This window comes from Myodes glareolus, chromosome 5 (assembly GCF_982192425.1).
Source record: "Myodes glareolus chromosome 5, mMyoGla1.1, whole genome shotgun sequence".
NCBI lineage: Eukaryota > Metazoa > Chordata > Mammalia > Rodentia > Cricetidae > Myodes > Myodes glareolus.
In genome coordinates this window covers 35,812,164-35,829,930 of record NC_142030.1, presented here as the reverse complement: position 1 = coordinate 35,829,930, position 17,767 = coordinate 35,812,164, and the positions used below count along the sequence as shown (strand labels likewise).

The 17,767-nt window shown below is 42.0% G+C and overlaps 2 protein-coding genes across 6 annotated transcripts in view; one reads left to right on the top strand and one right to left on the bottom strand.

Moving 5' to 3' along the window:
• Positions 1–9,496, top strand: part of Bmpr1a (bone morphogenetic protein receptor type 1A) — a 109,075-nt gene extending 99,579 nt beyond the window's left edge. For both annotated transcript variants that reach the window (XM_085687857.2, XM_085687858.2), the window contains exons 11-13: positions 4,407–4,582; positions 5,479–5,609; positions 5,700–9,496. In XM_085687857.2, coding sequence (XP_085543983.1) covers positions 4,407–4,582; positions 5,479–5,609; positions 5,700–5,825 — 433 coding nt within the window. In that variant the 3' untranslated portion in view covers positions 5,826–9,496. The remainder of the gene's footprint in view (positions 1–4,406; positions 4,583–5,478; positions 5,610–5,699) is intronic.
• The window catches only part of Mmrn2 (multimerin 2), a 29,059-nt gene continuing 18,382 nt past the window's right edge, over positions 7,091–17,767 (bottom strand). For 2 of the 4 annotated variants that reach the window (XM_048420954.3, XM_048420953.3), the window contains exon 7: positions 15,674–17,220. In XM_048420954.3, the coding sequence (XP_048276911.1) occupies positions 16,838–17,220 (383 nt within the window). In that variant the 3' untranslated portion in view covers positions 15,674–16,837. Of the gene's footprint in view, positions 11,563–15,673; positions 17,221–17,767 lie in introns of those variants that run through there. The other 2 variants (XM_085687856.2, XM_085687855.2) reach the window with 2 other exon arrangements.

Genomic DNA, 17,767 nt, shown 5'->3' with positions numbered 1-17,767 from the left:
GGCAGAGGCAGGCTACAGAGCAAGTTCCAGGACAGCCAGAGTTACACAGAAAAACCCTGTCTCAAGCCCCTCCTTCCTCCAAAAAAAATCAGGTGACTGTTGAAGCAGTTATCCTGTATTATGATGTAGTTTAAGAATGGAGTGGTTGTTTCACATTTCAGAATTCATTTACAGCCACAAAAGAAAAGTACTACTGGAGGGACTGAAGAGATAACTTCGCAGTTCAATGAGTGGCTTTTTTGTTTTTCAGCAGGCTTGCATACCAAATATACCGGACATTTGTGATGGCATCATATGGGCTCCAGTGAACTTGGATAGCCCCATTCATCCTGCTTTGCTGCCTGCGATAAATGTAGCCTCTCTCTTAGGCTGGCTCTACTCCGTACTTGGAGCTTTTCTTCAATGGACATTCCTAGTCCTAGCACCTTCAACTTCCTAGATCTCTCTTATTTTGGAGAATTCAGCACTGTTGCAGTGTTTTTTTGAAGAACCTTGATAAGGCCTCCATGGCCATTTAACTTCCATTTGGTGTGACTGATGAACCACATGGTGATGCCAATGAATTCTTCTGCTTTTTCATCACTTAGTCAGCTTGTTCCTTTTCTGCCACAGCTGTACTTGGCCTTTCTATGCCTTGGCAGCTCAAACTGGGAAAATCTCTATAGAATCGTTTTGGAGCAGGGTTAAATCAAAAATTTTCCTGAAACCATACTTTTCTAATGAAATAGATGATTTTGTAGTTAATAGTTAATTGCAAGTTTGGGTTGGGAAATTCACAAATGTGTGTGTGTGTGTCTGTCTGTGTATTACATTCACAAATACATAGTACCATATGTGCAATGACTTATTTGTACAATCTCTGAAAGACAAAATTTTATCACTGTCAATAGCTTCCTGACTCAGGAAACTAGACTGGTTTTAGTTGACTTAAGTAGGATCCTTCACACAAAGTTCAGATCAATGAACTAGAAAGTTAAGATTGTGGAGTAGTGAAGACAGTTCATGGAAATGTAATCATATGGTTAGGCAGTTTAAGACTTGGCTACCATAAATGAATGAGCAAACTATTTATTATAGTGTAAATTATTGACCTATTTGTTTTCCCCGCCCCAAACTCTTTCTTTTTATATAGATTCTCCTTTTTTTTTGTATTTGTACTGGTTTAGCAGAAGCCAGGAAAATAATTTTGAGCTATTGGAATGTTATCTAATTTCTTATTATTAGCTTATTATTAACTTTATTGTGTAAAATGGTTTTATACTCCTTTAAAAAATAAGTAAGGGCCAGTGTGATGGCTGAGTGGGGTAAAGGCACTTGCCACTAAGCCTGATAATGATTCCATCCCTGGAACCAGAATAGTGAAGAAAAAAACTGACTCCTGCAAGTTGTCTTCTGAGCTGTACACGTGCTCCCTCCTGAACACAGGAAAGAAAGAACGAACCACGCCACAGCTAGAATGGCGTGCTGTCTTCAGGTTTCCTCCACCAAACAGCGCAGTCCTTGGGGTCAGAGATGGCTCATTAGTTACAAACAGTTGCTGCTGTTTCCAGCACACTCATGAGAGGCCCACAGTCAGATGTAACTCCAGTTCCAGTGCCATCTGCAGATGCCTGCACTCACATGGTACACACATACGTGAACACAATCTTAGTCCATTGTTGGGGTGGGGGTGGATATTGTTTTTCAAATCAGGGTTTTCCTGTGTCCTGGAATTGACTCTGTAGACCAGGCTGGCCTCGAGTTCAGATCTGTCTGCCTCTGCCTCCCAAATACTGGGATTAAAGTGTGTGCCACCACACTGTCTTTATTTTTTATTTTTAAGTGTATAGATATTTTTCATGCATGGATATCTTTGTGTCACATGCATGCAGTTCCTGAAGAGGCCAGATGAGGGCATCAGATCTCTGAAGCTTTGGATGTTGGAAATTAAACCCAGGTTCTCTGGAAAAACATGAAATGCTTTTAACAGCTAAGTTATCTCTTCAGTTCTTAATTCATTACTTTTAATTCATCTTCACATGAGTTTTCAGGACATATGAAGATTTCAACCCTATTCTTGCCAAGATGAAACATAAATTAGCCTCTAGCCTAGGTCTCTGTAGAGTTCTTGTTCCCTAAAGCATCATGAGCCAAGCCTCCACTTTCTGCATTTCTCTCAGCATTCTAGTCTTCCATTTCCTATCAGAACGGCCCGGTATGCTCTGTTCATCATTCCCAGGCCTCTCTAGCATGCACATCTGAACTCTTCCACAGTCCTCCCATAGGCCAGTACTAACGGCATATCAGTCATACTGTCAGGTTTATCACAGTGACAACCCTGCCCCCCTCCTTCTCTGTGTGGTATGTACTGATACACAAGCAGAAGCCAGAGGAGGACCTCCAGTAGCCCCTTCTTACTTATTTTGTTACTTATTTTGTTACTCCCTTGAGAAAGGGTCTCTCATTAAACCCGAAGTTAGGTTGGTGACTGGAAGCCTCAATGAACATCCTTTCTCCACCCTCTATAGCAGTGGGGTTACTGGCGGGAACATGGACGTACCCAGCTTGGGAAGTAAGGGGTTTGAACTCAGGACCTCTTGTTTGTGCCACAAGTGCTCTTACTCACTGAGCCTGTCCTTATGTTTTGTGTTGCCAGGACAAAAAATGACAAAAGCAACTTTTGTCTTTAGCTTTTAATGGCTGAGCTATGATGCCAGCCCAACAAAAACAGCTTTTAAGGAAAGAAGAAGTTCTTTTGTTCATGTGTCCATTATAAAAGGGGAAGCATCATGGTGGGATTGTGAGATTGCTGCTCACATTGCACCTGTAATCAAAAAGCAGAGAGTTGAGCGCTAATTGGGGGGAGGTCCCTTGCTTTCTCTGTTTTCCATTTTAACTCATTATGGGACCCTAGCCTGTGAATTGGTATCACCTCATTCAGGATACTGTGTCCTTCGTCCATTAAACTTCTCTGGAAGCAGGCTCAGAGACCCACCTCCAGGTCTTTTTTAGTTTCTCAGTTGCTTACAAATCTAGTCAAGATGACAATAAAGATTAACCACCACAGATGTTTTATAACAAAATATAACACTTTGTATCCCTCTCTACTGGAAAGCAGTTCTAGAAGCTTGCTTTAGGGGCACAAGTAATATTAGGTCTTCAAGTCTAAAATTCAGTTCAAAATCCAGGAAACTAATAAATCATTTTTCACTGGGTTGACTTTTTATAGATATCACTTTTCTTGTAATTAAGTAGATTGGAACCTTGAAAAATAACATAATTCTGTATTTTAAATGCTAAGCTTATAGCCTGACAGTGGTAGCACATGTGTTTAATCCTAGCATGCAGGAGGAAGAAGCAGGTGGATCTCTCTGAGTTTGAGACCAGCCTGGTCCACAGAGTGAGTTCCAGGACAGACAGGGCTACATAGGAACCCTGTCTCAAAAAAAGGAGGAAAAAAAAATGCTAAGCTCATTGTATAAGAATGGTAACAATAAATGATTCCTCTTCTATTTTCATACTTCTCAGATATAATTATTTGTCCTTATATAAAATATTGGTTTTTTTGAGACAGGGTTTCTCTGTGTAACAGTCCTGGCTGTCTCTATAGGCCAGACTGGCCTCGAACTCACTGAGATCTGTCTGCCTCTGCCTGCCAAGTGCTGAGATTAAAGGTGCGCCACCACTGCCTGGTTCCTTTTTCTTTTCTTAAGACAGGGTCACATGTAGCTCAAGCTGGACTGGAACCAGCTATTTAGCCAAGGATGACCTTGAATTTCTGATCTTCCTGCCCTTACCTCATTGGTGCTTAATATTAGGATTATAGGCCATGCTCTGTTTATATGGTGTGTACCACCTCCTAGACCAGCACTGTTACTTTTTGAGAAGTGTAGAACTTCCTTGGTGACAGATCTTTGGCCGAACTAATGAATGGTCCTTGTGAGAAAGAGGAAATGAAAAAATAAATAAAAGTGCTTGTGGTAATACAGTTTAGTGTAAAAAAGTCAGAGTTAGTGATTTGTGGCAGACATGGTACCAAGGCCCAGAATAACCTCTCCAGACCATACTGGGGATGTTATATAATATGCAATATATAAAGTCTACAAAGGTGCTAAATTTTGTAATGTGACCCCAAGAATTTATGGTAAAGAATATAGGAATTTACACATTTAGAAAGAAAAATGTTTATTAAAACTATACAGATATGAGCCGGGTGGTGGCGGTGCATGACTTTAATCCCAGCACTCTGGGAGGCAGAGGCAAGCAGATCTCTGTGAGTTCGAGGCCAGCCTGGTCTACAGAGTGAATACCAGGACAGCCAGAGATACAGAGAGAAGTCCTGTCTCAAAAAACCAAAAAGAAAAAAAAAGTACAGATAAGAACTATCGTTGACTCTCAACATGGCCATTGTCCTTCTCCTGTCGTAGTGATACAAACGAAGTTGACATACCCTTGAATACCAGGGTGGGCACCAAGCGCTACATGGCTCCCGAAGTACTGGATGAAAGCCTGAATAAGAACCATTTCCAGCCTTACATCATGGCTGACATCTATAGCTTTGGCTTAATTATTTGGGAAATGGCTCGTCGTTGTATTACAGGAGGTAAGAGTTTGAACCATGTTTTTGATTATGTTTGTTTACCTGTCATTTAAAAAGTAATTACCTAGTCTGTACGTCACCTATGTCAGTGTTTTCCAGGGCCACTCTCAGAATCTGTGGTTTCATTAGATTTACCCTAAGATCCTCACATAGTTGTCTTGATTCCTCACATACATTTCAGTGAAAAGATACCTTAAAGTCCTCTGAGGGGAGAGGTGCCGAGAGAGGCTCCAACAGCTCCACCCCTCCCCAGCCAGCTGTGACTGGAAAGTGTTGTCATCCGGAGAAGCTCAGTCTTGCTCACATCTGTTGGCTGTCATCAGAGGCCTCTGTGCAGTTAGTAGGTGAACTACTGCTAGCACCTGGGAGGTGACGGCCTCAGTGGTGAATGACTCACCATTCAGTTCCCAGACAAGAGGCAAGGGCTGACCTTGTGTCCTTTTTAATGAAAGCCATAGTGGGCTGTCTTGTGAGCTTGTGTGCAGATTGTGATTAGTCATTCTCTTGCAGTAGAGAGGAATAGAGACATTCCTAAGAGTGACAAACAAGTAAACAGATATTTACACCAAAAATTTTAAGAAAATCTTACTTCTTTCTTTTGTGTTTGTTGTTTGAGAGTTTCATTGCTTGTAACACAGGCTGGCTTCAAGTCATAGTCCTCTTGTCTCAGGTCTTAAGTGCCCTACCCCCAAGAGAAACACTATATACCATTGTTGACAGACTCGCCCTGTTAGAAATGATGGGTCATAAATAATAGAAACATGTATTTACTGTTAATAAGAGAACCATCCAGGTTTTAATTTTTTATGTACGAATTCATTCTTTGTTCTGTAGTTGAGTGAGCTGCTGTATACCACTCCTCCATGTTTCTGCTCACTGTGTCTCTTCACTCCCCACAGGAATAGTGGAGGAATACCAGTTACCATATTACAACATGGTGCCCAGTGACCCATCCTATGAAGATATGCGTGAGGTTGTGTGTGTCAAACGATTGCGGCCAATCGTGTCTAACCGCTGGAACAGTGATGAAGTAAGTTGGAACCAAGTCCCTGTAAAGTGATGAGTGAGTGAATGTTGTGTTACCCCATGCTTACCACAGTCTCTTTCCATTTCTCTTTAGTGTCTTCGAGCAGTTTTGAAGCTGATGTCAGAATGCTGGGCCCATAATCCAGCCTCCAGACTCACAGCTTTGAGAATCAAGAAGACACTTGCAAAAATGGTTGAATCCCAGGATGTAAAGATTTGACAGTTATACAGTTGTAAGGGAGAATCTAGACTGTAAGAACTTCACCCAAGGAATGGGTGGGTTAGCATGGAATAGGATGTTGGCTTGATTTTCAGACTCTTTCTTTGCCACATCTTCACAGGCTGCTAACAGTAAACCTTCAGTACTCTGCGGAATACAAGATTTGAACTCCCAAGCGTGTCAATCTTTATACATGGACAGGACAACTTTGTTCTACAGGTTTGGTTTTATGAACGATATCAAGACTCCAATCCTGATAAGAAGCCTCTGGTCTAACTCTGGGCACTCATTATTCTGTCCATAAAGTGATGCTTTCTATGAAAGCCTGGAGAAAATTAATGAACTCAGCAGAGATGGAGAAAGACATTTTTGCCTTCTATCAGAGAAAACATCTATTTGCGTTCTATCTTTGTAAACAGCCTACAGATTATGATCTCTTTGGGATACAGCCTGGTTTATGATGGTGCACTATGCCTTTGATATGTACACCAGAGTTCCTCTGCTGCCATGGGGCTTAGGAAAAGAATGTGTGATGTGCAGGAGGGTATTGTGGCTGACAGGTTAAACATGCAATATCCGATCAACATTTGCCAATCTCATGAAAGTCATCTACCTTGTAACTGTAGTAACTTCTCCACCAAATTTGTTTCTAACATAATAGTTGTAAAGGCCAAATAAGTTTAAAGTGTCCATAAATTTGGACTGTTTCTCTTCTATCACCATTTTGTTTTCTAGTTTGGTATTTTTTTTTTTTTTAATAAAATACCACCTGTCCAGAGTTGAAACTTTAAACCCTACTTTGGAAGAAAATGCCTCTTGCTGGAGAAGGCCTTGCTGTATCTGATAATGATGTGCATGTCTGTGATCAAATTCTGAAGTCTTTGCTCTCAGTATCTCTTAAAAAGGGAAGTTGTTTATCATGTGTAATGTGCTTTTATTTTCAAAATCTACATAATCATCTTTCTAGCCATATTTTACTTGCACACAGAACTCTATTCCAAACAGTTTACTTGGATCTTATCCATAATGGGGGGAATGTTTTAAAGTAGAACCATGTGTGAATTTCAGAATTCATGCATTTAAAAACTTTAGTCAAAAAGTTCATTAAGATATTGCCTCATTCTTTTATGAAGGATGTCAGCTAATATAAATTTGTCAGTAACTGGTAAATGTATTTTATATATCTAAATCTTTAGAAATTTGCTTTTTACAGTTTCTGATCCCTAACTTGTGAAGACAAAGAGTCAGGCAGAAGTGTCCAGTACCGGTCACTGCCCATGTCTATACTGAACAGCTGAAATAAAATGATGCTTTTTTTTTTTTTAATAGAGGGCTTGTTCTCTCAAAGAACAGTTCTGGTTCAAACTTACATGCCGATATCATATTATTTAAATGTTTATTCTGCGCAAACAAGCCAGGAGAGGATCAAGTGACATTGTCTCTGTGGATGAAACATAAATTAAAAGTGATTGCGTTATAACATAGTCAACCGTTTTCGTTTAAATGGGAGACTGTCCATCTATTCATTTATAACTAAATATAATACACGAATTCCACAAATTTGAGACTTGCTTTGACTATTTAATGAGTTTCATTTATTGTAACCAAAGCCTGAGAACACATAGGAGATTTGAATTACTTAAGCCAAGTTAACCTGGCTATATTTTTTGCCTGAATAAACTAAGTCTTAAAAATCATTATCATCTTGATGATATACCTAATGAACGGCACACTTCATTCTTAGACATGCTTGAATGGTGTGTGGAGGCCGCTATATAATGATTCTTTTCTAATTAGCTTGGTCTGAGGAAGGGGGCTACCAGGGATTAATTCTAAGGCTGATAGTGAGTACTGGAGTCACTGCCTTCCCAAGCTGCCTCTCAGTACTCGGTAGAAACAGTAACATTCTTTAAAGGACAAATGCTGCAATAGTCCTTACGTAGAACCCTAATGTCTAAAGTTGCATTAAACTTTTCCTTTTCTTCTCCTCCCTCTTATTCTTAAATTTGAAATTTAAGCCTGGAGAGATGGCTCAGAGGTTAAGAGCACTGGCTGCTCTTCCAGAGATCCTGAATTCAGTTCCCAGCAACCACATAGTGGCTCACAACCATCTGTAATGAGATCTGGTGCCCTCTTCTGCTGTGCAGGCATATATGCAGGCAGAACTCTGTATACATAATAAATAAAGCATTTAAAAATATGGGAAATTCAGTGAAGTATTTGAAGACTATATCAGCCCTTGGCCAGTGAGAAGGCTCAGTGGGTAGAAACACTGCTGGCAAGCTGCCACCTGCAGTGCAGTCTCTGGGTCACGTGCGAAAGGAGAGAACCAACTATTCCATAATTGTCTTCTGACATCAATACACTCTTTGGCATGCATCCCCCCGTGCACTCCTCCACACACACACATAATGCACTCCACATATTCAAACACATAAGTGTAATTTAAAACAAAATATATAAACAACTGGTAAAAAAAAAAAGTACTGTGTAGTTAGTAATTAGTAACTTGTAAAAATCTGCAAACTCATTTGGTCCCACTTTGAATCTAGAGTTTAAAAAATATGGCTAACATCAGCAATCTTTTTAAATCATAACATTATAAAAGCCCAAACCCATCTACCTAAATAAATATCAAATGATCCAGGAAGATACCGCAAGTGGTTTGTATGGTCAGGTGTTACAGGGGTACAGAGCAGGTAAAGATTGGTCCCAACTTGACTGTCTTGAGGCTTCTGCAACACTGAGAACTGATTTCCCTGGAAACACTGTAACAAAAGGTATTTAGTCAGCATGTTTGTTATCCTTCCCGTGTCCAGAAACGCTCCTAAGCCTGTAAAGTGAACTGGCTTAATCAGCTCTTGTCCTGGAATGTTCTAATGTTATTCAATCCTTTTTTTCTTTTTAGATATTTTTCCTTATTTAGAATAAAAAGATAGTAATTTTTCAAGAACCGTGTATCTCTGATTTGGCCCAAGATAAGTTGTTGGATATTGATTGTTTCTTCCAAGGCAGATTTCCTAAGTGAAAACCTTGTCTTTTCCAGATACATGTTGTTTTGAAATGTCTCCAGATGTCTAAGATAATTTCAACAAAAGTTTAATTCATATTGAAAGAAAGGTTATGTAGCCCTTGTGGTAACAACACAAATTGAGTCAGATATTAAGCAGTGACGGTTTGCTCTCCTCTTGGCTGTGAAGGAGGGGAGACTAGGCAAGCAGAACTTGTTCCTCTGGTGAAGTGTGTGAATCTGCAGGAATGACCATCCCATAAGGAAAGCTTATGAATATGGCTTTTGCAAAGAATTAGACATAATACTGTAATTTTAGGTTGTACTCTGCACTCTTTCAGTGGAATTATTTAAGCTCTTTAGTGACCTTTATTCTTCCCTCTTAAAAGCTAAAATGTAGTATATATTGTATAAAATGAAAATATTATAGCTTAGGGAAACTGTACATAAGGCATTGACAGGTTAAAAGGAGGCATTTTTAATATGCAATTGTAAAACACCAAAAATATAGATTCATCTTTGATATGTAACACACTAAATGTATTTTGTACAGAATCTGATTTAAAAGGTGCCTTATTAAGTTTACCATTAATTGCTTTGTTCTATATACAGATTATGTCTAATGTATCATTTTTCAGTAAATAACCTTATTTTAGTATAATTCAGTGATGTGTTTTGTGATGTTGTTCTTGGATTTATTGTGTATCAGAAGTCATCTATTGAAATTTTATAAGTGAGTCAGTGTACATACATATGTATGTTCCTGAATTGCATTTCAGCTTCCAGAAACCCGGAACGTGGCTAGGTAAGTGGCCATACGTTTTTTCCTATATGTAGAGATGATGAACCTATTATAGTAAGGGGATTTTTTTTCTTCTTTAAAAAAATAAAACATTGTTTTCTGGTTATTAAAATGTGTATTTATAACAGAACTCTCGGGAAAAGCTAAAGGAAAGAATAAAGAAGCAAATAAACTACTTCATTTTATTGACAGGCACCACTATTTACATTTTATTGTCTTTTTTAAAAAGACTTACTTATTTTATGTATATAAGTGCTCTATTAACTTTATGCCAGAAGATGGCATCAGATCCCACTACAGATGGCTGTGAGCTACCATGTGGATGCTGGGAATTGAACTCAGAACCTTTGGAAGAGCAGTCGGTGCTCTGTTTTTTTTTTTCTTCCCCCCCTCCCCCCCCGTTTTTCGAGACAGGATTTCTTTGTTTAGATTTGGAGCCTGTCCTGGCACTCACTCTGTAGACCAGGTTAGTCTTGAACTCAAAGAGATCTGCCTGCCTCTGCCTCCTGGCTGCTGAGATTAAAGGCGTGCATGCTGCCACTGCCTGGTACAGCCAGTGCTCTAAACTACTGAACAATCTCTTCCAGCTTACTATTCACATTTGAATGTTTCTCTCCTGTGTGGGCTTTTTTTTAATAGCATTAAGATCATGGTATTCTCTTATGTGTCAGCTGAAGACACGATATACTGGCAGAGCATGGTAGCACATACTTTTAATCTCAGCACTCAGGAAGCAGAGGCCAGTTGTCAGTCTGGTCTATAGATTAAGTTCCAGGACAGCCAGGGCTACACAGAGAAACCCTGTCTTGGTAAAAAAAGAAAATCACCAAATACATTAGTCCATTATGTTCCACTCCCAGAAAGGATGCTCCTAACTCAGCTCAAGCAGTCCTGTGCCTCCCAAGTAGAAGAACTGTAGGTTCATTCCATAGGGTACAACTAAAAGTACAACTCACATCGAGACAGGGTTTCTTTGTGTGCTTGGCTCTGGCTGTCCTAGAACTTTCTCTGTAGACCAGGCCAGCCTCGAACTCACAGAGATCTGTGCTGCATAGTTCCAGGACAACCAGATCCATTTTTTTTTCTTCTTTTTTTTTCTTTTAAGGCAAACAAAAAACTTTCAAAAATAAACATGTGACCACATAGAGGAAATAACTTACTTCTATGCTCTTCTGTTATTTCAATTATTTTTTCATTATTTGTGTTTTTTGTGTGTGTTCAAAGAAAGGGTAAAACTGCGTCTTGCTTGTAGCCCAGGCTAGCCTCAAACTCTGTATACTCTAGCCCTGCCTGAGCTGCGTCTTCAGCCCCCTCACAGAAAAACAGGTATTAAGCACCGTTACATATAAACTCCATTTTGTCAGGTCCTGAATACAGAGAGGTATTTAGAATTTTATTTGCAGTGAGGGAAAGTTAAGGCTCTTGGTGCTGTCCTGTCATTCATTTGCACTGCGTAGGGTTATGTTCTTCAAGGCTCTTCCTTCCATTTGATGAGGTACCTATAAGTGTCCACAGTGTTCCTGCTGCAATGAGAAGGAACGCATTGGATGACTTTTCTTTTATCCCACAGTGCCTCATTTCCCATCTACATTGAGGCTTGCCACCTGCCATGTACTGTTTGCAGTAAGTTCCCATTTGCACCTTCTGCTTTTAGGGAAACAGACATGTTTCCATCTTAAAAGAGTCACTGGTTTAGTTATTTAACAGCATGCTTAGAGACAGCCCAACGTGTTCCATGCTGGAGCCCCCATTTCATGTCATCATAAAACTCTTATTGTGAAATTAACAATTCAGAATAGAGTCTGCTTAAGAGAAACTTGTATTGCCTCAGTTTGAGAGACTGTCAATCCATTGTGACATAGAAGGCATGGCAGCTGGGCTTGATCCATGGGAGTAGAATCTGTGACCACCTCTTAGTGGTGAATCTGGAAGCAAAAGAACTGAGATCAAACTCGAATCTGATAACCCATTCAGGGTCTGCCTTCAGAAACCACTTCTGTTAGCTAGGTCACAGTCACAAGGTTCCACAGACTCAAAACCAGCTAGGAGATAGCTCATTCATAAAGTGCTTGTCACAGAAACATGAGAACCAGAGTTCAATCCCCAGAGCCTGTGTGAAAACTCAGACATGGTAGTGTGGGGCCTGATGTGGCAAAAGACAGATACCCAGGGCTTCCTGGCTAGCACCCCTCCTCTACTTAGTGAGCTTCGGGCCAGTGAGGACCATAACCTCTAAGCAGCAGACACAGAGCCAATCACAACCATCTGTAACCACTTGCTGGGATCTCACACCCTCTTCTGACCTCTGTAGCACTGCACACTTGTGCTATACAGACATATGTGCAGGTAAATAATTTTTTAAGATCTCTCTCTCTCTCTCTCTCTCTCTCTCTCTCTCTCTCTCTCTCTCTGTGTGTGTGTGTGTGTGTGTGTGTGTGTGTGTGTGAGTATGTGTTCAGAAAGTCTAGGAGGCGATAGATCCTTTGGAACTGGAACTTACAGGTAGCTATGAGCTTCAGTGTCAGTGTGTCCTCCGCAAAGGCTGTACTTCTCTTTAACAGTTGACAAGTTAACTCCCCAGCACCTCCCTTATTTTGTCATTTGAAATGGGGTCTCTGTGGTGCCTGGCCTGGCCTCAAGCTGAAGTCCTCAGCTTTACAAGTACCTAGGACTAAAAGTGCACCACAAAGCCAACTAGAATGCCTATGAGAGAAATACATCTTCCACATGTATGTATGTAAATGGCTTATTTGTTGTATGTTCCATTCTACCCTCTGGTTTTAACCAATATACTGGTTTTTTTTTTCTTTCAACTGCCAGATTTAACAATTTTAAGTTTTCATCTGCAGAAACTTGCAAAGATACTACACAGAATCCCATTTACTCTTCATGCAGTCTCATTAACTTAACATTTTGCATAACTGCTGTATGGGGTTGCGTTGGGAAATCAATAGCCTACTTGTGCTTTCTCGGAGCTGTTTGAAAGAAGTTAATGCGCTTATGCCCTCTAAAGTCTCCAGGAACATTCTGTTAACCAATTATGTGCAGTGGTCAACATCAGGAAAGTTGATTTGACGCCGTCACAACAGTCAATAATACCATGACCTGCAGGCTTCATTCAGATTCTGCCAGTTCTCATAAAGTCCTCATAAAGTTTTTCTGATGTGTGCTATATTCTCTGGATAGTATAATGTGTTCAGCCCTTGGGTCTCCTGTACTTCTACTAGATAAAACATGTTTTATAGTACTTTTTCTTTTTTTAGGGAGGTGGACCTGATCTTGCTCTGTGGTTTCAAACTGATTTTGAGTTTGGCAGTCCCTGTGCTCTGTCTCCTGAGTGTTGGCACATCTGCATGTGCCACCCGTGCATCTCACGTCGTTAGTGTCAGTGCCAGCCACTTGCTTTCTGTGTGTTAGGGTTTCTGCGGCTGTGATAAAGTATTGAGACCAAAGTAACTTGGGGAAGAAGGAGTTTATTTAGCTTACACTTATATCATAGACCATCACTGAAAGAAGTCAGAACAGGAGCCTGAAGGCAGGAACTGAAGCAGAAATCATGGAGAAGTACAGCTTGCTGGCTTGCTCCTCATGGCTAGTTCAGCCTGTTTGTTTTAATACTATCCACAACATTTCCAGGGTGGCATTGCCTCCAGTGAGCTGGGCCCTCCTAGAAGATCACCACAGACTTGCTTATAGGCAAACCTTAGGCGTGTTCCCACTGAGAGTCCCTCTTTGGCTAACAAAACTAACAGAGAACATCATGATAGCTTGTTTCTGTAAAGTTGCCCTTCTGTTTGTATTGAGTACATTAAGGGGGTGCTTTGTACTAACTACATAGTACTTGTGAATAGGTAGTTGCTTTTCTTTTTTCTTGCTTTTATTTGTTTGTTTGTTTGTTTGTTTGTTTTTTAGGACAGGGTTTCTCTGTAGCTTTGGAGCCTGTCCTGGAACTAGCTCTTGTAGACTTGACTGGCCTTGAACTCACAAAGACCCGTCTGCCTCTGCCTCCCGAGTGCTGGGATTAAAGGCGTGCACTGCCACCTCCCGGCTGCAAGGTGATTCTCTGATGCCATCATTATTATGATGCAGTGCTATTGACTATAAAAGGTCTTTGCCTCCAGAGGGCCAGCAGCTGTCCAGTATTGGGCTTAGGGCTGGCTGCATAGTTCTGCTCCAGAACTTCCAGCTGTTTGGGGCAGTTTAAGCTTGAGGCTCTCTAGCAATGCTAATATTTGGGGTTAGGATTCCATGTTGCTATCTTCAAAGAATCACTAAGCCATCTTGGTGCAGCCTGGTGCTCTTTCATAGCTGTTCCAGGGGCTTCAGGTGGTGTAAGCTGCCCCGAGTCAGTCCCAAGTCTCCCTGCAGAGCACTGGGAAAGTTCACACCCAGCATCAGCTGTCTCAAACAGATGAGACACCATCAAAAGAATTTTGTAGTTCTTACTGACCTGCTGCTGGGAAGATGGCCCAATTGGTAAAGTGCCTGCCTTGCAAGCATGAGGACCTAAATTTGGCTTCCCAAAGCACCTATGTAAAAGCCGGGTACATTGTGTATCTGTGATCCTAGCCCCGGGGGTGGGAATACAGGCAGGAGTCCATTGACCAGGCGACCTAGCCAAATTAATGATCTCCAGGTTCAGTTAGAGACCCTGCCTCAAAAATCACACCTTTAATCCCAGCACTTAGGGAGGCTGAGACAAGGGGATCTCTGAGTTCGAGGCCAGCCTGGTCTATAGAGTGAGTTCCAGGACAGCCGGAGATACACAGAGAAACCTTGTCTCAAAAAATCAAAAAAGAAATAAAAACGTGGAGTGACTTAAGAATACCCACTGTCAACCTCTGGCCTCTATGAGTATCCACACACATGTACACACCCACATGAACACATACATCACACCCACTTACACAAGAGCGTTTGTGTTCACACATACATAAATTTTTTTACTGATTTGGGGTCCTAATCATAGAACTGTCTAAACAGAAAATGTGGCTTAAACTTGATGTTAAGGCTTTGTCCAATGTAATCTACGTTTCAGTGCACAGTAAGCACCCATGCTGAAGAGAGCCGTCATTTTTCCTCGCTCCAGCAGCTGCCTCCTACAGTGGTGGTGGAGGATGACCCACTGTGTCTGGTTACCTTCCTGGGTCGGGGGGATGGGGGAGAGACTGATTCACACTGTGTATCATATGCCAGAAACTCAGAATGGAAGTCTTCAGGGTTGAGACTGCATTGCCCTAATATCCCAATTTAGTCCTCCAAAGGGACTGGCCAGTGACAGCAACGTGGGGCACAAGACTGCCTGGTCTGCTCAGCACAGGGGTGACCTACCACACACGGCACCCCAGGCTTTGGTGTGTGGTGGCCCAACAACACATGCCCTGGCTTAGAATAGTCCTCGATATCCCGAGAGCTGCACTGAGGGGAGTGAGATTCAGAGATCTGGCCAAGATCACACAGTTTGGGAACGCTAGATGAGAGCTGTTAGCGTAACCATCTTAATACAGATGGGTTCGTGTTTAGAATCGCGGTTTAGCCCATGGTCAAACCATCAGCAACAGAGTAGCGTGAATTAATCTAACACTGATACCTCAGCACAAAGCTTAGCAGTAAGTTAATTCTGAGGATCAGTTACTTGAATTGATTGCAGCAAGCAATGAGAAGAGCTGGCGACCTATTACCAAGTCAAATCCCATTTAATGCGGAGAAGAGGATGTTCAAAATCACACTGAGCTCTACTGGAAGCCTGCCCTATTTTCTGATGGCTGTGTGGCTGCTTTCTTGAGCCTGCTGTAGGGTTCTAGAGGCTTGTAAACCACATATGGGTGCTGCAGAAAAAACTGCCATCCTGTGCTGTCCTGTCCAATGACTGTCACTACCTAGTGAGGAGGCCTCTAGACAGATGTAGAATAAACTGAGTGTTAATAGTCAAGTATGCCTAGAATGATGAGTCAGTGTTGCCCTAGTTTCATTTTGTCCCATACCCCAAGTGCTTCACCAAATGTTTCCCTTTCCAGCAGTAAGCAGGCAGTGCACTTTGGAGGGCATCTCTTTATTCCAAAATTGGTCTGTTAACCAGGGGAGGTTAGTTTCCCTCCTTCCTCCTTAGAGATGCTGGGGAGGCTGTGGACTGTGGAAGAATGAAAGGGGCAAAGGCCATACCAAGTGTTGTCCTTGGTTGATGTCTCTTGGCCTCTACAGAGTGAAGCAAGGAGGAAAAGACATGAAATTAAAATTAAATACACAAATAAAAGACAACGGGTGACTTGAAAGGAAAAAAAAAAGCCTGGTGGTGGTGGCACATGTGTCTCTGTGAGTTCAAGGTTAGTATGGTCTACAGAGCGAGTTCCAGGACTGGTTCCAAAGCTACTGAGAAACGCTGTGTGTGTGTGTGTGTGTGGGAACACTTCTTACTCCTTTTGTTGTTTCGAGAGAGGGTCTCTTCTATCCCAGGCTAGCCTTGAACTGTCACAAAACTGAAGCTGGCCCTGAGCTTCTGATGCTCCTGCCTCCTCCATGTGCTGAGATCACAGGTGTGTACCACCGTGCCTATTTTATACAGTGCTGGGGACTGGATCCAGGGCAAGCTGCATTCCCAGCCAAGAGATAACTAAATTCATTTCCCACAGTTGGTTGAAGCAACCATTAGCTTCCTTCTGCGGCTAGAAAGGCTGGTTTTAACTAGCTTTCCTGTAGTCATTGGAGACTTGTTTCCAATTTCAGAAAGAAAAAAATCCCTTTTTTCCTTAAAGTTTTTTTGAGGTATTAAAAAAAAGAATCCAGAGCCAAACACAATGAGCTACGCCTGGCCTGTCACCTTCCCTGTAAACATTCTTTCTGTGAAACAATGACTTTCTGACACAGGGAAGAGGAAAAGATTTAAATATTGTACAGAAATTTCCAACCACGCAAGGAGAAAAATACCAATAAAACAAAGTTGCGGAATTGAGGGAATGGCTTAGAGCCAAGACAAGCCATGCCATTGGGAGAAGGCGTGAGAAGCCCAGCTCCCGCTCCAGGCATAGTCCAGGGAGCAGCATTCTTGGCCTCCTCCAGCCTGTGTATCCAAAAGAAAGTACATGCTGCCTACGGCAGGATCTTTGCAGGTATCCAGGGAAGAGCTAGGCCACTACATGTTCTCCAGTCTATGGACAGCAGGCGAGTTTACCATATCTGATGCAAACAAGCTGAACCCAGGGTTCAGGTCTTGAACACCAGGAAGCCTCCAAATGTAGTGTGTGGTTGGCTCCCCTTTGTTACTGACCCTTGGATCAACTCAAACCACACTCTCTCGCCCTTTTGCATCTCTGCCATAGCAAAACTAGTAGCTGTGCCCCCACCCCTCTGTTCTGTGCTGTAGACTGGAACCCGGTGATGACCTTCAAACACCAGCTGCCCCATGCCTGGGCCTGGGCCAAATGTAATGCTCACTGCAAAGAAGTAGACACCACGTTGGGGGGCTCTGAAGTAACCGTGTTCGGGGAAGTAGCTGCTGCCCACATTGATGGATGTGGTGCTAAACTTCACCATCTGCAGGGCGGTTGCTGCCTCTGAAGAACTGGCATAGAAGGCCACAGGGGAGCCTGAGAAAGGAAAACACTCAGTGAGTTACCCGTTCCTTCGCAAACTCTGCCTTCTTCACCTTAATTGCACTATAAGCAGGACACTATCTCTAGACACCTTCAACATTCCCGAAGGTGTCTGTCCCAGACAATGTGATTTCAGAGTGGAAGAGAAGGGGAAACCAGCTGATTAAAAAAAAAAAAAAAAGCACTTTCTCCTTTGATCCCATCCTTTCAACTCTCTAGAGAGGTGTCTTTGGCTACCCAAGGCTCACAGCTTGGTGGGCTGTGCTAGAAACAGGGGTATCCAACTCCCAGGTGTGTGCTACCTGCCAAGGATCCTTCCTTTGTTCCAAATCAGGCCAGGGATGGAACACAGGGCCTCACACATGCTAGACAAGTGCTCTATTACTAAGTCATACCTCTAGCACATACCTGCTGGGAACCTTGAGATATCTGTGGAAGAGAGTATTATTGTCAAAATAACATTAACATTGGGAGATAGTCGGGAGCAGGAATGGAGGTTCTTATGGGATGAGGGCACAAGAGCATAAAGAAAAAGGAAGGA